General features: G+C 47.4%; 1 protein-coding gene across 5 annotated transcripts in view; it reads left to right on the forward strand.

Moving 5' to 3' along the window:
- The window catches only part of WARS1 (tryptophanyl-tRNA synthetase 1), a 39,651-nt gene extending 19,446 nt beyond the window's left edge, over positions 1 to 20,205 (forward strand). For 4 of the 5 annotated variants that reach the window (XM_032287402.1, XM_032287401.1, XM_032287405.1 and 1 more), the window contains 7 exons: positions 3,222 to 3,341; positions 3,915 to 4,097; positions 10,599 to 10,699; positions 11,985 to 12,097; positions 12,792 to 12,965; positions 17,831 to 17,971; positions 19,654 to 20,205. In XM_032287402.1, the coding sequence (XP_032143293.1) occupies positions 3,222 to 3,341; positions 3,915 to 4,097; positions 10,599 to 10,699; positions 11,985 to 12,097; positions 12,792 to 12,965; positions 17,831 to 17,971; positions 19,654 to 19,815 (994 nt within the window). In that variant the 3' untranslated portion in view covers positions 19,816 to 20,205. The remainder of the gene's footprint in view (positions 1 to 3,221; positions 3,342 to 3,914; positions 4,098 to 10,598; positions 10,700 to 11,984; positions 12,098 to 12,791; positions 12,966 to 17,830; positions 17,972 to 19,653) is intronic. The other variant, XM_032287403.1, reaches the window with a different exon arrangement.
- The last annotated feature ends 434 nt before the right edge of the window (positions 20,206 to 20,639 follow it).

Here is a 20,639-nt window from a genome sequence, read left to right on the forward strand (position 1 = left end):
CGCCTCCTGGGTTCAGGCAATTCTCCTGCCTCAGCCTCCTGAGTAGCTGGGATTACAGGCATGCACCACCATGCCCAGCTAATTTTTGTATTTTTAGTAGAGACGGGGTTTCACCATGTTGACCAGGATGGTCTCGATCTCTTGACCTCGTGATCCACCCGCCTCCGCCTCCCAAAGTGCTGGGATTACAGGCTTGAGCCACCGCGCCCGGCTCTTTGATATTTTGTAATTTTCAGTGTATAGGTTTTGCTATGCACTTTGATTAAATCATAAGGATTTTATCTTTTTAATGCTATTGTAAATGGCGTTTTCTTAATTTCATTTTCAGATTGTTCATTGCTACTAGATAGAAATACAACTGATGGCCAGGCACGGTGGCTCACACCTGTAATCCCAGCACTTTGGGAGGCTGAGCAGGTGGATCACTTGAGGTCAGGAGCTCGAGACCAGACTGACCATGGTGAAACCCCATCTCTACTAAAAATACAAAATTAGCCCAGCATGGTGGTGGGTGCCTGTAATCCCAGCTACTCAAGAGACTGAGGCAAGAGAATTGCTTGAACCCGGGAGGCGGAGATTGCAGTGAGCAAAGATCACGCCATTGCACTCCAGCCTGGGCAACGAGCAAAACTCTATCTCAAAACCAAAAAAAAATACAACTAATGTTTGTGTATCAATCTTATATCATGAAATTTTGCTGAGTTTATTAGTTCTAATGCTTTTTTCTTTTTGCAGATCGTATAGGATTTTCTACATATAGGATTATATCTCCTATTATTAGAGACAGTTTTACTTCCTTTTTTCTAATTTGGATTTTTTTTCTTTCCTAATTTCTCTGACTAGAACTTTCAGTAGGATGTTGAATAGTAGTGGTAAAAGTGAGCATCCTTTTCTTATTCCTGATCTTAGGGGACCAGCTTTCAGTAAAGACTGAATATACACCATTGAGTATGTTCGCTGTGGGTTTTCTATATACCCTTCATCATGTTAAAGTGTGTTTATTATGAAAAGATACTAGATTTTATCAAATGAGTTTTCTGTGTTTATTGAGATGATCATGTGGGTTTTGGCCTCTATTCTATTAGTATGGTGTATCACATTGATGGATTTTTGTGTGTTAAATCAACCTTGCATTCCTGGAACAAATCCCGCTTGATCATGGTGTTGAAAATCAGTTGATTTTCAGTCATGTGTATAATCCTTTTTATGTGTTGCTGGATTTGGTTTGTGAGTTGCTGAGGATTTTTATATCTGCATTTATAAGGAATATTGGTCTACAGTTTTCTTTTAATGTCTTTGTCTGGTTTGGTATCAGGGTAATACTGGCCTCATAGAATTAGTTGGGATGTAGTTCTTATTCAGTTTTTTTGGAAAAGCTTGCAAAGGATTGGTGTTAATTCTTTTTTGAACATTTGATAGAATTTACCAGTGAAAAGGGGGTTTGGGGCTTTTCTTTGTAGGAAATTTTTTGATTACTAAATTCAGTCTTTTTGCTTGTTACAGACCTGTTCATATTTTCTGTTTCTTCTTGGGTTTGTTTCAGTAATTTGTTTCTAGGAATTTGTCTACTTCATCAAGGTTATCTTATTTATTGGTATACAGTTATTCCTAGTATTCCCTTATATAGTAATCCTTTTCATTCCTAGAAGGTTCGTAGTAATACCCCTTCTTATATTCCTGATTTTGGTAATTTGAGTCTTCTCTTTTATTCCACCACCCCCACCCCCAGTCACTTTGGTTCAAAGTTTACTAATTTTGTTGGTTTGTAGTCAGCATTTTTTATCTTAGTATTACATGGTTCTTCTCACTGCCCTTATGACTTATTTATTGACTGCAGTATAGTAATCCTATAGCCTCTTGGCATAAGAAAGCATAGGACCTGAGGCATTTGCCCATTCTCAAATTTCAGGCTGCCACTCTATCTAATTTTGTCATCTGTAAAATTGGGGATTAAATGAGATCTACCATGCACAGTCAAGCTTCAAGTGGTGGGCAGGTGCCTGGGTTCCGTCAGTAGCTGAATGAGTCTCTGCTGGAAACCCATCCTCATAAAAGATGAGCTCAAAATTGGAGCCCAGTAAATTTCTGCACACTTCTCAGGAGCACCTCAGGACGAAGCACACAGTGTGTTCTCAGATGCTTCCTGTAAACACAGGAACAGCAGCTCATGGGACAACTGCATTTTTTTTCTCTTCTGTAAGGCCATAAAAGTTTAATGTAGTTAATTGTGAGAACCAAAGAAGGATACTTTACTTCCAAAATTATGGATTATTTTCTTTCCTTATTTCAAAAGCAGCATGTGAGCATTTCATGGGGAATAAAATAAAAACTAAGCCCAAAAACCAAACACCCACAATTGTATCAGTCCAGAGATGAGCACTACTAACCCTGGTCTTGGGGAATGTAAGGAGAAGTCACTTTCAGAATACTCTTCTCTAGATTCTCCTACCCAGACCTCTGGAAAAAGTAGATATTCCTCTTGTGTTTGGGGACACTTTACCCAGAAACAAAGGGCATTCATCCTGGAGTGCTGGTTTCCCACCCTGCTGAACATTGGAACCTCACAGAGCTTTTTAAAATTACACATTCCCAGAGAGCACCTCAGATCCATTGAATCAATCTCTGGAGGCAGGGCCCAGGCAGCTGAGACTGGAAGCAACCTCATGGGGAGGGGAATGACTCTAGAGTGACTTGCAGATGAAGATACCTCGTCCCAAGTTGGCTGAGGGACCCAGATCAGATCTCCAGCTGGGGACTTGACCTCTGAACTCCTAGAGGACAATTCTTACTTTCCCTGCTAAGCCAGGACTGTATGGTCCCATGTAGTTTGCCTGGTCTTGCTCTGAGAGTCCTCGAGCTGCGTGATTCTGAGCAAGGATCGTATGGTGTTGGCCTAGTGTCCCCAGGGAAGTGGACCAAGCTCATAGTATGTCAGCACTGATGTTTGGAGGGATTCCAAGAGCCCCAGTAACTGCACAGCCAGATCCGTCTTTTAAACATGTCATTCCAAACCTGCACATTTTATATTTTAAAACACTCATAGAAGAAACCATTTCAGTAGAAGTTTCCTGTCATTTTCATATCATAGGCACCAAAGGTAACAAACTCTAGTTATCTATGTTGTTTCATCTCTGTCTTTGTTTTTCATTTCCAAAAGTACACTAGTGCTTTGATGTTTTTCTCAGAAAATCACACTTTTCCTCTTCTCCTTTTTCCTTTAGAGATATGAATCAGGTTCTTGATGCCTATGAAAATAAGAAGCCATTTTATCTGTACACGGGCAGGGGCCCCTCTTCTGAAGCAATGCATGTGGGTCACCTCATTCCATTTATTTTCACAAAGTAAGTATTGGATCTTATGAATTTTCTTACTCTCTTAGTGAATTGAGACTGTTACTTATAAACCATGTTTAGAACTGACAAGATCATGCTAGTTCATTTGCTGAGCAGCCAAGATGTCAAGAGTTGGCACTTTTTTGGCTTCCATTCACTTTGTTCCTGGGCTCACTTCAGAGGAACATGGAGTGATGGGGAGAGTGCAGCTTTGGAGTCAGCCAGACGTGCTCCTCTTCTCATCCTGCTCCGTGTCCACATGGCCATGGGCCAGCTACTTCTCTGAGCCTGAGTTTCCACATCTTCAAGATGAGACTGATACCTGCCTCATAAAGCTATTGTAAGGTTTCAAAACAAAGTGTATAGAGCAGCCAACACAGGGCATACAGGGCCATCTTGGTCAATAAATGGTAGTAGCCCTTATCATTATCCAAAGTCAAATTCATATCATGATTCAAATTGTGGTTTTGTAGGCAAGAAAGTTTTAACCTGCATTAAGTAGGAATCATGTTTTCAGATGCATAGTGGCATTCCTCCACAGGGGAGACGAGACATCAGCTTTCTTCCCCCATGTTTCTTTAGGTGGCTCCAGGATGTGTTTAACGTGCCCTTGGTCATCCAGATGACGGATGACGAGAAGTATCTGTGGAAGGACCTGACTCTGGACCAGGCCTACGGCTATGCTGTGGAGAATGCCAAGGACATCATTGCCTGTGGCTTTGACATCAACAAGACTTTCATTTTCTCTGACCTGGACTACATGGGGTAAGGAGAAAATGCCTGGCTGCCTTTTTCAATAGGTAGAGGCAGATGTCAAGTTGCTATGACCACAGCTAAATCCGAAATATCTGAAATGGTCTTAAGGCCTGATAAATGTTCTTCTTCCTTCATTAAATGCTATGAGCTGGTTTATTGGTTTTATTTATTTATTTATTTATTTTTTTTTTGAGATGGAGTTTCGCTCTTGTTACCCAGGCTGGAGTGCAATGGCGCGATCTTGGCTCACCGCAACCTCCGCCCCCTGGGTTCAGGCAATTCTCCTGCCTCCGCCTCCTGAGTAGCTGGGATTACAGGCACGTGCCACTATGCCCAGCTAATTTTTTGTATTTTTAATAGAGACGGGGTTTCACCATGTTGACCAGGATGGTCTCGATCTCTTGACCTTGTGATCCACCCGCCTCGGCCTCCCAAAGTGCTGGGATTACAGGCTTGAGCCACCGCGCCCGGCCTATTGGTTTTATTTACCAATAATTTTAGAAGTGAAAATCTGTGTATATAAATAGAAAGGATTAAGTGATATCAATATCTTAAGGACTCGATTATTGCCTCCATAATTAAATTTACAGAAATTTAAAATACGGGCTCAGCCACAGCACAATGGCATCTCAGATTTTCATCCCCAGCTGTGCCAGGAAGTCCTGCATTGCAGTTTCTCACCAAGGATAGTCAGTCTTCCAGAGTACGTCTTCGCCCTTTTCATGTACCTTTTCCTCACAGAGCGAAGACTCAGTGGTTACATAGTTCCTCAGTCTAGTTCTTTTAATCAGCCATTTAATAGACCAAAATATTTTGTTCTGAAAATCCTTCAAGTTTTACTCCACATGATTACAAGAAAGTGTTAGAAAAATAAGACTCTGGTCAACCATCACAGGAAGAATGCTATTTAGCTCAACAAATATGTCTTGAGCTCCTAAGTTGTGGTACTCCCCTAAGTCATGGTACTCCCCTAAGGTGTGGTACTCCTCCCCTAAGGCGTCGTACTCCCCTAAGGTGTGGTACTCCTCCCCTAAGGCATGGTGTTCCCCTAAAGGCATGGTACTCCTCCCCTAAGGCATAGTACTCTACTCCCCTAAGTGATTCCCCAGGAGGAACGGGTTCATTGCTACCTCTGTGCAGCCTGAGCTGGGCTCTGAGCAGGTCCTCCCATATTAGCTCACCATCAGGAACCAGGCCAAGGCAGGATCAGAGGGACACCAGAGAGGCAGGTGAGCAGTGTGCACAGGAACACTTGCTTAGGGCCGCCTCTCCAGAATATTCCCTTTTATAAGAGCTTAAAACTTAGTTGTGGCTTTATAATCCATTGCGAGTAATACATGCCCTGATAGGAAATCTGGCCATCTGTCAGCCAGTAAAAGTTAGCTTTATAATGTTACCTATTAGATTTTTTTAATTACTTCTCTTGGTTCTGCCATGTGAGCGTAGAGGCCCTGTGGCATCCTTGAAGAAAGGGAAGTAGACAGGGATCCAGATCCTGGCACCTGGATTTAGTGGCTGCGTGTCATAGCAGCCTTGTCCATGAAATGGGATCAGACAAGAACAGAGATGTCATCATTAGCATAATTTTTTTTGAGACAGAGTATCACTTTGTTGCCAGAGTGCAATGGTGTGATCTCAGCTTACTGCATCCTCTACCCGCTGGGTGGAAGTTCAAGTGATTCTCCTGCCTCAGCCTCCCAGTAGCTGGGATTACAGGCATGCACCACCACTCCGGGCTATTTTTTGTATTTTTAGTAGAGACCAGGTTTTGCCATGTTGGCCAGGCTGGTCTGGAACTCTGACCTCAAGTGGTTCAGCTGCCTTGGCCTCCCAAAGTGCTAGGATTACAGATGTGAGCCCCCACTCTCAGCCTTATTAGTATAATTTTCACGGCACTTTATTTCCTTGCTCTCACCCAGTTCCATTTAATGATTCAACTAATTGAACTTCATCAGAGACACACTGTGGGCTCTGCTCCTCCCTTTCCAGCCAGGCAGTGCTGCTGGCATTGCCCAGTAGCCACTATCCTTTTCTCACTGCACCACTGCCCCCAGCAGCCAGTGCTCTCCCTAGAACTTAGAGCTAATCTCATCTTCCTCTTGTGGTCTTTCCCAGTTCTCCTCCTTAGATGACTGTGAGAATTCTCACCTTTCGCTTAGCACAAAGCCCTTTCATGGTTGGACCTGTGTTCTCTCCAACGTCACTGCTACCTCCAGCTTTGCGGTGTCTGTGGGGCCCAGGAGGGGATGGGCCACAGAGAGCACAAATTCAGAAACTATGTGTCTTACCTGCCTAATGGGGGCAGTTCAACATCCCTCTCCTTTGTACATCCTCTGTGCTGCCCAGAATTCTCACCCACTCTCCTGATCCTGCCACCCCCAACTTAGCCAATTCCTACACTTTGTTCCAAAGGTATGATCAAGCATCAGCTTTTCCCAGGAGCTTTCCCTCCCCACAGCCAAATTTAGATGCCCCTCTCCGGTCCTCCATCATGCTGGGCCTCACCTCTGCCACCTCTGGTGCAGGTGGATAAGACACATAGTTCCTGAATTGGTGCTCTCTGTGGCCCATCCCCTCCTGGGCCCCACAGACACCACAGAAGCAAAGCTGAGTCCCTGCCTTGGTGGACGTACATGCTGGTGGCGAGACAGGAGTGAGTGCCTGTAATAGTCCATGAAGCAGATTCAGCCAGTAGACACGCAATGGGGTAGATGACCTTTAAACAGTCCACATGAAAAGACCACCACCTGAGCAGCCCATCTTCAGCACTCTGAATGTGGAGAGTGGCCGCTGTTCCCTGTGCCGTCTCTTTGGTAACTGCAGTTGCAGCTCCTGACCAGCCTCCACCTTCACTCAATAAGAACTTTTTTTTTTTCTTTTTCTTTTATTAAGAAGGAGTCTCACTCTGTCGCCCAAGCTGGAGTGCAGTGGCACAGTCTCGACTTACTGCAACCTCTGCCGCCTGGGTTCAAGCAATTCTTGTGCCTCAGCCTCCTGAGTAGCTGGGATTACAGGCGCCCACCACCACACCCAGCTAATTTTTGTACTTTTATTAGAAACGGGGTTTCACTGTGTTGGTCAGGCTGGTCTCAAACTCCTGACCTCAGGTGATCTGCCAGCCTCAACCATCCAAAGTGCTGGGATTATAGGTGTGAGCCACTGCACCTGGCCAAGAACTTCCTTTTTCTTTACAAACACAGAATAAAGATGAAACCCAGATAGTAAGTCTATCAAAAGGGTCTGTGATATCCTTTCTTGAAAGGGATTTTATATTGAACCTAAAGTGAGGAGAGACATTTTAAAGGTTAAATCCTCTATCCAAACATTTTACTTTAAGAGTTTCTTCTAAACATTTGAGCATTTTACTTTTCTTTCTTCAATTTAACTCTAAATCTGTATCTTTGGCTTCATAAAGCTCCTTCCTGGTCTTAAGGAGCTGGAAACTCAGCAGAACCAGCCATCACCTTGTTTGAGTGGGAGGGAGGTGGCAAGGCCTCCGTGAGGCAGGAAGCCAGTGCATTTCCCCCTGCACATTGCACGTGGGCCCAGAATGGGCCCAGAAAGGCCTTCCTGTTGGGGCTCCGAGGAATGCAAAGGCACTGAGCTGGGAGTCTGAAAACTTGTGTTCCAGACCTAGCTCTGCCCCTGCCTGGTCTTGTTCCCTTGGGCAAGTCCTTAAATGTCTGAGCTCCCGTCTTCCTGTGAGGTAAGGAGCTGGGTGGTGGGGGGCGGGCAGCATAGCAGAGGTTGCAGGTGCCTTACTGGGTGGCCACCCACTGTGTGGCCTGGGCATGGGAGGAGCTCCTCTCTGCCTGCTTTCCCCACTCTGCTCATTTGTTCTACAATATTTATTGGACATCTGCTATATGCCAGGGTCATGCTGGGGGTACAGCAGGGAGCAAAACCATCTTAGCAGCTGTGTAGAGCCTCTCTTCTAATGGGGAGGATCAGCTAACAGGTGATCAGTCAGGTGATAATGAGTCCTATGGTGATAACAGAGACAAAGGACAGGGGTAGAGAAGACCGTGGTCAGGAGATGATAGTGCCTGCACTGCATGTAAAGTGCTCCTGGGGAGCGCTCAGTAAATGTTGTCATTTAAAATCTCTTCCCACTTTAAACCCTGTCTGAGAGTGAAAGGCAGGTGCCCTCGCTGGGGTAACTGGTCACTCAGCCACATGTGGTATACAGTTAGGTGTGTTCACTGCAGCCAGTGAGAAACCTCCATGTGTGGGCACTGGTATGGCTGCTGTTACATGGTGGGTCTGTCCCAGCTGTGCAGGGGTACAGCTGTCCCTTGAGGAAGGGATCACACATGCTGATGGTGCAGTGCCTGTATTCACCCTATAGCCAACACAGCGGCAGCGGCTTGCCACAGGTAATGACCAGTCTTCTAAGAAAAGGCAATGTGCTCTAACTCAGAAATACCAGTCAGGCCGGGTGCATTGGCTCACGCCTGTAATCCCAACACTTTGGGAGGCTGAGGCGGGCAGATCATGAGGTCAGGAGTTTGAGGCCAGCCTGGCCAACATGGTGAAACCCTGTCTCAAAAACAAAAGAAATACCAATCAGGCACCACGGAGCTGCAGTTCTGCCACAGTTTGGGGATACTGGAGACTTTCCCTCCTCGTAGGGATTAGGGTGTCCCAGGTGCCTCAATCCCAAGGCTGCAGGCAGTCTTTGCTGCAGCCCATCTCCCCAGGTGACAGACAGCTGCTGTCCTTACTGGCTGTGAGGCCTGCTACAGTGCCCAGGAGGGCCTTTCCATGCCTGTGGTGTTCCTGGCTTGCTCGGCAGGCAGGCAGAGGCTGCATCTTCCCAGGCAGTGCCGTAGTCAGTTGTCCTCTTGCGCTGTTGTTTCCATTATGCTGAGTGGGTGAGGGGGATGCTGGGTGCCCCTGGCATCCGCCTTCACATACTGCGCCTGCCGTCTCCAGTGCCCCCCAGGGCCTGAAACTCAGCCAGCTGCTATGCGAAAGCCACAGTCCATCCCTCCCATGCTGCCTCTGGTTAACCTGGACGGAACCTTGGCACTGACCTTGACTGTTACAGGCCTCCCAGCATTGTGCTTCACCCAGCCCAGACTGCCAGTGTCCCTGCACTCCTGACACCCCCACCCCACCTGCATAAAGACATTCAGTAGTTCTCCACCCTGTGCCAAAAGTCCAAACTCTTCTAAAGTGGTAAGATGTGGTGAGAACAGCACTGGCTTTGGGGCCTGGCGAACCTGTGTTGGGATCCCAGCCCCTGTACTCATTGGGCCTGTGACCATGACCCTGAACTTCTTTCAGCCTAGTCTTTAACTGTAAAGTGGAGGCAATGCTACTACTTTGAAGGGGAGTTTGGCAGTATTGACACTTATGCAACACCTAGCACAGCTCCTGCCACCTGGTGGAAACACTTAAAAGACACCAGCCTTCCCCCTTTTCCTTCATAGTGCCTGACACACTGTAGGGCTTGGAGGAAAAGCTATTGAATAGAGTAGTCCAAAGATGCACTATAAGAAGCCACTTGGCCAGGCGCAGTGGCTCATGCCTGTAATCCCAGCACTTTGGGAGGCTGAGGCCAGCAGATTGCTAGGTCAGGAGTTTGAGACCAGCCTGACCAACATGGTGAAACCCCGTCTCTACTAAAAATACAAAAATTAGCCCAGCATTGTGGTGGGCACCTGTAATCCCAGCTACTCAGGAGGCAGAGGCAGGAGAATCACTTGAACCCAGGAGGCAGAGGTTACAGTGAGCTGAGATCATGCCATTGCACTCTGGCCTGGCAACAGAGCGAGACTCCATTTCAAAAATTAAAAAAAGAAGCCACTCTGAGTTCTGCCAAACCCCCACATCCCTCTGTTTGCTTCAGTCTAGTTCACCCTGAAAGCAGAATGGCTGCCACAGATCCAAGCCTCAAAGCTATATCCCTCACCATCCTGAAGAGAGAATTGGGTTGCTTGAATCAGCCACTGTGGCCTAGACCATTGCTAGGGATAGGGTCAGTTCCTCCCAAACAGCAGTGGGAGCAGTGGCCAGAGGTGAGGAGGACCAGTTGCGCTGTGACAAGCCTTCCTCCTTCTCGGGCCATGGGTTTCTATCCGCACTCTCATCCAAAAACAAGCAGATAGTCTCCCACAACACAGTATGTCTCAGCGGAGAAGCTCCTGTGGGCTCCCAGACTTGAGTTCCACAGCCCACTGAACTGTTGACTCTGGCAGAATTTAAATTTTTCGTGCTGTAAGCGAGTCTCTGAATCTGATTGTGTTCTTGCTTTGTTTGTATGTCTGCTTCACGTTGGTGTCATACTGGTTTCTGCCTTTCCCAGTCAGCTCCACCGGTAAGCGTGTGTCTGCTCTGCGTGACACAGGTATCTTTGCCTTCGGATAACTTCCTGGCACCTCCCTAGTGTTTATGTGTTGACCGCAATGTGGCCCCAAGTCTGGCTGGTGCCACCACTCTTTGGCATCTAATTTTAACAACTGTGACTTTGCCCTCAGTGAAATTTGATTCTGATTTTCTTTGCAGGATGAGCCCAGGTTTCTACAAAAATGTGGTGAAGATTCAGAAGCATGTTACCTTCAACCAAGTGAAAGGCATTTTCGGCTTCACTGACAGTGACTCCATTGGTAAGGGGCCTACTGCTGCCTGTGGCCCACTCCCCATGCCCTTCAAAAAGGAGCAGAGTTGCTCTGAAATGTTAGCATTTGCAACTGTCTCTTTAAGCAGGACACCCAGGCATGGGTGGGTTGTCGTTGCCCTGGAACCTGATGAGCTAGTGTAAAGCATTGAGCAGCTTCTAAGGATGACTTTGGATTTCCAACAGCTCTGGTAGGACCCTAGTCAGTGTAGGGCGGCCTTGGGTGGAGCCCAGGGGTGATGGAGGACAGCTGGGTCTGCTGCCCATGAAGGAATCTTTGTCTCCCTGGGCCTCAGTTCCCCCACATGTAAGATGAGGGTCTTGACTCGAGGTCTTCTGGAATCTTCCCACACCCACCCTGCCCTCCTTCCATGGCTCCACCCCAGCAGATATGCACATGGCTTGCCTCCTGTGTGCATGCTTTCATGGCCGTAAATTTCCATGTGTCTTTCAGATGCATTGGCCTTGTCAACTTTTAGACTTTTGGTCCTTGAGACTTGTGGCTGGACCTTCTGATCTCCTCCTCTGCTTGATTTTTGGCTCATGGCCCCAGGCCTAGCAGGCCTTTGAGGCCTTCAATCATACCTGCCAGCCGAGACGGCTCCCTGGGATGTGCTCCCGGGGCCCTCCTTGGGGAGCGTTTGCCCTGCTTGGAGCCAAAGCCACAGCGGCATGTGCTCCACAGCAGCAGGGTCACGCTGGGCCAGCCGCATGCCCAGGGCCCAGAAACACTTGAGCTCACCCAGGGCCTGGGTGCTGCCACTCAGTGGGGGCTGGCATGGTACCACCTGTCAGGGGCCATGGAGAAGTTGAAAGTTCCACTTCTGCAGGTCTAACCAAATACTAATGACAGTACTAACAGCAGCCACATCCAAAACATAAACAACTGTTTTAAACACCAAAATACATTCATCATAACTTATGATAATTAGAGATGCAACAACCTGAATGCCCAATGGTTAAAGAATGGTTAAATTATATGCTACATCGACAGGACAGAATATGCTTAGTAACCACATGGATAGTCATTACAGTGAAAAAGGCAAGGAAAAACCGGATACAGTGTGATCACAACAAAAATGCTTAAAGAAAATGGATGAACCGAGACACAATCCAGCTATACAGTTTGTTCTTCTTTCTACTTTTCCATATTTTTTAGATCTTCTTTAATGATTATTTTATAATGGGGAGAAAATCTGTTTTTGTTCATCTGTTTTTAACTAAGCAGAACAGGAACTCATCTCAGGTGTAAAAATATTTTTGCTCACTTTCAGGGAAGATCAGTTTTCCTGCCATCCAGGCCGCTCCCTCCTTCAGCAACTCATTCCCACAGATCTTCGGAGACAGGACAGATATCCAGTGCCTTATCCCATGTGCCATTGACCAGGTCAGCAGGCAGAACCAAGGCTCTCTAAGTCTGGGGCATTGGCAGCAGGTTCCTCTTAAACTCTTCAGCAGAGAAAGGAGGTGTTGAAAGATATGAAGGGCAGCTGGGCAGAGTGGCTCAGGTCTGTAATCCCAGTACTTTGGGAGGCCAACGCAGGTGGATCACTTGAGGCCAGGAGTTCAAGACCAGCCTGGCCAACATGGCAAAACCCCGTCTCTACTAAAAATACAAAAATTAACTGTTCGTGTTGGTGCACAACTGTAATCCCAGCTACTAACCTCGCTTGAACCAAGGAGACAGGTTGCAGCAAGAGCCTGGGTGACAGAGCAAGACTCTGTCTCAAAAAAAAAGGGAAAGAAATCAGGGGGTGGGGGGCAAGGTGGGGGACAGCATTAGGACAAATACCTAATCGTACAGGCTTAAAACCTAGATGATGGGTTGATGAGTGCAGCAAACCACCATGGCACAGGTATACCTAGGTAATAAACCTGCATGTTCTACATATGTATCCCAGAACTTAAAGTAAAATTTAAAAAAAAAAAAAAAGGAAAGAAAGATATGAAGGGAGGTGGGAGTGAGTTTCTTTAGTTGGAAGCATGAGAGCCTTCTGTGCGGATGCTCACGGGGACTGCTCATGGCTGAAAGCTGGCATTGGTTCCAGCTACCCTCATCAGGGTCCTTACTCTCCCCACAGGATCCTTACTTTAGAATGACAAGGGACGTCGCCCCCAAGATCGGCTATCCTAAACCAGCCCTGCTGCACTCAACCTTCTTCCCCGCCCTGCAGGGCGCCCAGACCAAAATGAGTGCCAGCGACCCCAACTCCTCCATCTTCCTCACCGACACAGCCAAGCAGATCAAAACCAAGGTGAGCAGAGGGCAGCCAGTGGGAGCAGAAACACACCCTGGGGGCACATGCAAACACACACCACCACACAGTGCATTGAGCCCCAGCCACCTTAGCCATGCCGAACTCCAGGACTGCCAGCTGTGCTCCCTGCAGAACTCAAGACTGCCTGTCCTTCCCAGACGAAGCAGGTGAATTTGTCTTGTGTCCTTTAATTTAGGGCAACATTTTGAATTTTTTTTCTTTTTTTCCTTTTCTGCTTTTTTACCAATACTGTTCTGGAAGCAAAGTCATGGCAGTTTCCTTAAAGTTATAGTTAGTGTGATGTTATTAAACAGTGGAAAAGATTTGTGTATATTTCTGATCATCAGCTATGTTTCAGGGGCTGGGCCAGGTGCCTTATTTATGTTTTCTCATGTTTCATTCTCACTGGGAGATGGTGGTGCTGTTCTCTTTAAAGATGAGATGATGAGGCTTAGAGAAGCCCAGCCACTTGACCAAGTTTCCCCCACTGGGAATCAGTGGCACTGCTCTCCTGGCCGTAAGCACCCATTACCAAGTGGGGGTTAGGAGCTGGTTTTGTCCCAGAGAGTGTTCTCACCGAGAGACACAGAATTGAGAAACATCCTTCCACGGGACAATCCTGCTGGCCCCAGGAGGGATGCACACAGCAGGCACTCAGCAAACGTTTGACAGATCACTAGAGAAACTAAAAGGAGAAGTTACTCTGAGCTTCCTTATTTTGCAGGGCCCCAGTTCTGTTGCCTGGTTCCTCAACTGCCAGTGTATATGTACTTGCCTGACTGTTATACAAAGCAGTTGACATTTTCTTTGGAACCAAGTTTGTGTTTGCAGGCTAGAAGATTGCAGTAGGAATACTGGGAACTGTATTTGAGGCATGTCACGTGCCCTCTGAGTCACTGCCCCTGACCCTTCTGGAAAGTCCCAAGCAGGTTCTGGTTGACAATGGGGAAGCCTTTCATATCAAAACTTTCTAAGACATGGCTTCCACCAACTCTCTCCACTCAGTTGGAAGCTGGTATAATCGGGCCCTTTCTTTCCCTTTCACTTCTGGTCGGAACTTCCAGAGCACAGGGTGCAGAGTGGGGAGAGAAGTGCCACTGGAAAAGTCAGCTGTTTTATTTTGCTTCTGAGAGTTGTTTTGAAAAAGTTGTTTATGGGGCTGGATGCGGTGACTCACACCTGTAATCCCAGCGCTTTGGGAGGCTGAGGCAGGTGGATCACAAAGTCAGGAATTCAAGACCAGCCTGGCCAACATGGTGAAACCCCATCTTTAAAAAAGAAAAAGTTGCCTATAGCCAGGTGTGGTGGTTCATGCCTATAATCCCCACACTTTGGGAAGCCAAGGAAGGTGGATCATCTGAGATCAGGAGTTCAAGACCAGCCTGGCCAACATGGTGAAACCCTGTCTCTATCAAAAATACAAAAATTAGCCAGGTGTGGTGGCTGGCGCCTGTAGTTCCAGCTACTCAGGAGGCTGAGACAGGAGAATTGCTTGAACCCAGGAGGCAGAGGTTGCAGTGAACCAAGATCGCACCACTGCACTCCAGCCTGGTGACAGAGCAAGACTCTAGCTCAAAAGAAAAGAAAGAGTTGTTTATGAATCTGGAGCATTTATCATTCACTTAGGGACCAGCAAACCCCTAAAGATGAGCAGTTAGCATGAGGTCAGGAAACACAGAGGCCTACAGACGGTCAACAGGCCTGCAGGTGACTTGTGGGGCAAAACAGGGTCCGGCCAAGCCCTCGCTCTAAGGCCCCCTGCCTGACTTCAGCTCCAAAATCAGAATCTCCACACTAGAGAAGAGGGCATATATACTCCAGCCTCCTCCTAAAAATAACAGGTTCAGCCAGGGTAGTGCCTATAGTCCCAGCTACTCAGGATAATGGCTTGAGCCCAGGGATTCCGGCTGCAGTGAGCTACTGTTATGCCTGTGAATAGCCATTGCACCCCAGCCTGGGTAGCACAGTGAGGCCCCATCTCTAAAATTAAAAAAATAAAAATAGCACAGTGCTGATGACTGAGGTGGCTTTGCTGAGTGAGTACCTGCCACCTGCACATAGCCAGCCTGTGTGATCTAACTGCATCCCAACTACCACCTTAGCCTGCCGTGTCCACTTGGCATCATTTCCTGTCACACAGAGTTGAACTGGTCACCCACTTCCATCATCTTAGTTGTTGACAGCAGTGCTCTGTACCCACCCCCAAGACTGCCCTCCCCCATTTTCCTGTTGGCTTCCTGTAAGTCAGGCCTGGTGGGCTGCTTCCTGTATCACTGAGGACTGGTCATGTTAAGGAGGCAGAACTGAACCAGCCACTCAGTTCTCCAGCTCCACCCAGAAGCCTGGTATCCCAGAAGCCAGCCTGGTCCTGCCAATCCCTGTCACTTATGGTAGGTTCCTGACACTCTGGGCCTGGTTTCCTTCACCCGTAAGATGGAGAAAGTACTACAGAGGTCAGAGGTCATTGGGTTGTTGGGGATAAAATAGGTGTCACAACCCTAACAGCCTCCATGGATGGCACATCTGCTGCATGCCCACCATGGGACAAGGTGCTTTGCCTGGGGAGGGCAGTGTGCAGGTGGTGATGAGTGCTGAAAACCGTGCGGCAGACACCAGTTTCCTTGTTCTCCTCTCAGATAAGGGGCTGGGAACTGGCCTTTAATACCCTCTTCAGACTGCCCCTGGAGCCTGGAGGCTGTGTTCTCAGACTTCCTTTCTGATGCTTTAGCTTCTTCCCCAGGGCCCAGCAGGGAGGGCTGTGGCCATCACACAGCCAGTGACTCCATCAGGCACTTCAGTGCTAGGAGACACCAATACTAAGTGTTTTTACTTCTCCTGTTTATCAGTATGTTCCATAGTTTTTGGTTCTAACTTCTCTCTTTTTTTTTTTTTCCAAGGAAAGGGAAGGTAAATGTCCATTCATTAGCTTTTTTCTTTCAGCCCCACGGGCCTGCTCACCAGCCAGCCACACGGTGCCAGCCACTTGCCTGGGCCTTGCCCAAGCTTCTCACGTGACTGCTGCTTTCCCTCTCCAGCCTCTGGGCAGTGTCCTGCCAAGATGGAGACTGGTGCCCTTGCCTCAACACTCATCTTTTTCTTCTGCACGATCCCAAGTTATCTAGTTAGAAATCTGCTCTGGAATTATTTTAAGGAGACTTACTAAACATATCAACTTAGAATTTATTGATTCTGCCCACCCTTTTTCCCATTTAAAAAAAGTGTCTGGGTGCAGTGGCTCACACCTGTAATCCCAGCACTTTGGAAGGACAAGGCAGGCAGATGACCTGAGCCCAGGAGTTCAAGACCAGACTGGGCTACATGGCAAAACCCAGTCTCTACAAAAAATACAAAAAAATTAGCCAGGCTGGTGGGGCACGCCTGTAGTTTCAGCTACTCAGAAGGCTGAGGTAGAAAGGTAACCTGAGACCAGGAGATCAAGGCTACAGTGAGCTATGACCGCACCACTGCACTCCAGCCTGGGCAACAGATTAGAGATCCTATCTTTAAAAAAAAAAAAAAAAGCCGGGCACGGTGGCTCATGCCTGCAATCCCAGCACTTTGGGAGTCCGAGGCGGGTGGATCACGAGGTCAAGAGATCGAGACCATCCTGGTCAACATGGTGAAACCCCGTCTCTACTAAAAAACTACAAAAAAATTAGCTGGGCATGGTGGCACGTGCCTGTAATCCCAGCTACTCAGGAGGCTGAGGTAGGAGAATTGCCTGAACCCAGGAGACAGAGGTTGCGGTGAGCCGAGATCGCGCCATTGCACTCCAGCCTGGGCAGCAAGAGTGAGACTCCGTCTCAAAAAAAAAAAAAAAATAGGGTGACATTTGTACATTAGCGGTTTCTCAGGTGATCATTGAAAGAATGTTGAAGGAGTTTTGCCTATTTTCTGGCTTTTATTAGCCCTAATTACTCCATGATTATCTTCAACAATTCCTAGAAGTCATTGTGTTTCTGAGCTTTTCAGCTGTTACAGCTTTGCCTGTTTGTAAATGGAGACCTGTCTGCAGCCCCTCTACCTGCTCGCTTCTCGTGGGTTTGCCTCCCTTACTGCCTTACCCTGTGCCTTGTTCTGCTTTCCACAGGGACTAGGTGCTGCTTTCCTGTCGCATTAACACTCGGGATAGTACCTATCCCGAAGAGCAGGCTGCCCTTCCTGCCATCTCCCTTACTCGGAGGATGACTTACTCATCCTTTTTCTTTTATTTATTTATTTTTTTAATTTTTATTTTTTAAAAAACAAAGACTTCCTCCGTTGCCCAGGCTGGAGTGCAGTGGTGCAATCACAGTCCACTGTAACCCCAACTCCTGAGTTCAAGCGATCCTTCCACCTCAGCCTCCCGAGTAGCTAGGACTACAGGCAGATGCCACCACACCAGCTAATTTGTTAATTTTTTTGCAGAGATGGGGGCTCACTGTGTCGCCCAGGTTGGTCTTGACCTCCTGGCCTCAATCGATCCTCCCCCTCCCTCAGCCTCCCAAAATGCTGAGATTACCGGCACAAGCCACCATGTCTGGCCTTACCCATGCTTTTTCTGAAGCTTGTCACCTGAGGAACTTGTCTCCCCCAGGTTTCAGTTCAGCTTTGCCATTTCTATTCTCCTGTGTCTCTGAGGATAGGCGGGTTCAAAGCTCATCTGTCCCCACCTCTCCTGCAGTGAGCCCCACGGCAGCTCCTACCCAGCCTTCACAGGAAGAACAGCAGTGAGCCCCCTGCCAGCAGTGTGCCTGGCCTTTCCTCGGGTCCAGAATCTGACAGCACTCACACCTCTGACTTCTGCACTTGGGCTTCTAGCCAGTGTCCAGGCACAGGACGAGCAGGACTGATGAGCGTTTCTGTGTCCTCTTCTGGTGCAGGTCAATAAGCATGCATTTTCTGGAGGGAGAGACACCATCGAGGAGCACAGGCAGTTTGGAGGCAACTGTGATGTGGACGTGTCTTTTATGTACCTGACCTTCTTCCTCGAGGACGACGACAGGCTCGAACAGATCAGGAAGGTGAGCAGGGGCCTGAGGACCCACGGCCCACCTCCAGCCACCCGCTCCTGCCCATGGAGCCTGGAAGGCTCCAGCAGCTGGGCGTAAAGCATTGGTCGGAGGTGCTCAACTGAAACAAGGTGCAAACAGTAGAGTCGCCCTCATGTTTTTTAGACAATATGCTCAGAAACCTAGTGAACAAATCACGAAAGAGCAGATATAATTACTGTTCATTTAGTAGCCACACAAAACAGTCTTGCCCTACTAGTCATCGGAGAAATATCAGTTAACGTGATCAAAGCTGAGACAGTTCAGTACAGAATTGGTAGGGGCTCTTGTGTTGCCATTGGCTGTTTTTAATGATTGTGAAGCAGATGCTCCAAGCCCACTCGTGAGCAGAGTGTTTTATCAGCACAGCCTCAGCGAGCAGTTTGATACTGGGTACAGAGAGCCCAGAAATGTTCAGAGCTTTGCCTCAGGTTTTCCCATTCTTGAATTTTTTCCAAGGAAATAATCCTAAATAAAAAAAAGTTGGCCAGGTGCAGTGGCTCACACCTGTAATCCCAGCACTTTGGGAGGCTGAGGCAGGTGGATCACCTGAGGATGGGAGTTCAAGACCAGCCTGGCCAACATGGTGAAATCCCGTCTCTACCAAAAAAATACAATATTAGCTGGGCATGGTGGTGCATATCTGTAGTCCCAGCTACCCAGGAGACTGAGGCAGGAGAATCACTGGAACTCAGGAGGTGGAGGTTGCAGTGAGCCGAGATTGTGCCACTGCACTCCAGCCTAGGTGACAGAATGAGACTCCGTCTAAAAAAAGAAAAAAAGAAAAAGTTTTCTCCACCCGTGATGTTGAAAATGATCATAGCAAAAAGTTCCACACAGACTTGATAAAACAGAGGAAATGTTAAATTAGAATTGTTACAGGGTGGATTATTATGCAGGCATGAACTATTTAAAAGAGTGTTCTTATGCAGGGCATGATGGCAGACATCTGTAATCCCTCTACTTGGAAAGCTGAGACAGGAGAATCCCTTGAGCTCAGGAGTTCAAATGCAGCCTGGGCAACATAGCAAGACCCTCATTTCTTTAAAAAAAAAAAAAAAAAAAAAGTTTTAGTGACACAGGAAAATATGCCTATGACAGTGAAAAAAGGATACCAAATGAAAAACTCAGGGAGAGGTTAACTATGTTTAAATGAAACACACAGGGAAAGAAATGTAAAGAAAATTCACCAAAGTGGGCCCCACCTTTGGGCACTGGAATTTGTAGGTGATTTTTTCTTTACTTTGCTGCTGCTTTGTGATTTGGTTACTTTATTAAATTTGTTTAATCAGATGCACTACAATCAGAAGAAGAAAAAATTAGCAAGATTTTACAGAAGCCATAAGGCTTCCAGGAACTGTTGTCATTTAGTGCTTGGGGGAACAGACCCTAGTGTGATTGGAGGTAGGGACTGCCCTCCCCATTGGCCCTTCCAGTGTGAGAGACCAAGTCATGGTTACTGTCAGAGCCAGGTTTCTAGCCGTTTTAGGAAAAGTGTAGCTGAAGGCATAGGGTATTGTTGTGGTAACGACAGATCTCACTTCTGAGTGCCACCCACGTGCCAGGCTCTGCATGGGTGGTGTGTGCTGAGGCAGGAAGGAGCCACTTAGGGCATGTGGAGCCATCTCTCACCATGGCCATCTCCCTCTGGGCAGGATTACACCAGCGGAGCCATGCTCACCGGTGAGCTCAAGAAGACGCTCATAGAGGTTCTCCAGCCTTTGATCGCAGAGCACCAGGCCCGGCGCAAGGAGGTCACAGACGAGATCGTGAAAGAGTTCATGACTCCCCGGAAGCTGTCCTTCGACTTTCAGTAGCACTCGTTTTACATATGCTTATGCAGAGAAGTGATTTCTCAATAATCCCAGCCCAGTCAAAGCACCGCCACCCCTAGGCTTCTGTCTCATGGTAATTACTGGGCCTGGTCTCTGTAAGCCTGTATGTTATCAATACTGTTTCTTCCTGTGAGTTCCATTATTTCTGTCTTGTATGGGCAAAGCATTGTGGGTAATTGGTGCAGGCTAACATTGCAGGGTCAGATAGAGAAGTCCAGCTGTGAGTCTCTCCCCAGAGCAGCCCCAAGGAGGGGAGCCTTCGGCTAGAAGTCCATGGGTCACCCTGTTCCAGTCTGTAGGGGACTCCGAGGCTTCCAAGTATACTCTTAAAACCCACTCTATTTAAAAATATACATTCTGTGTATGCATATATGGAATTGAAATGTCATTATTGTAACCTAGAAAGTGCTTTGAAATGTTGACGTAGGGAGGTTTATTGAGCACAAGATGTATTTCAGCCCATGCCCCAACAAAAGAAATTGATAAGAAAAAGGTTTGCTATACATTTGACTAAGAAATCACCCAGCTTTAAAGCTGCTTTTAACAACGAAGAGTGAAGAGTCGGGCAGTTTTGATTAAACTGAGACTCGGGGTGAAACTTGCCAGTTTACTGAGCCCCAGACCATGCATGTATTCCACTCCAGCAATCATGCTCGTTTTCTTTGGCAGACCAGTGCTTTCCTGCCAGATGACCCTAGACTGGCTGTCCTGCAGAGTCAGGGTGGCTTTTCCCCTGACCGTGTCCGATGCCAAGGACTCCTAGCCTCTGCAGATGCTTCATTTTGACCTTTGGCTGCAGCGGAAGT

This window comes from Sapajus apella, unplaced genomic scaffold (genome assembly GCF_009761245.1).
Source record: "Sapajus apella isolate SASKATOON/1434 unplaced genomic scaffold, GSC_monkey_1.0 scaffold20, whole genome shotgun sequence".
NCBI lineage: Eukaryota > Metazoa > Chordata > Mammalia > Primates > Cebidae > Sapajus > Sapajus apella.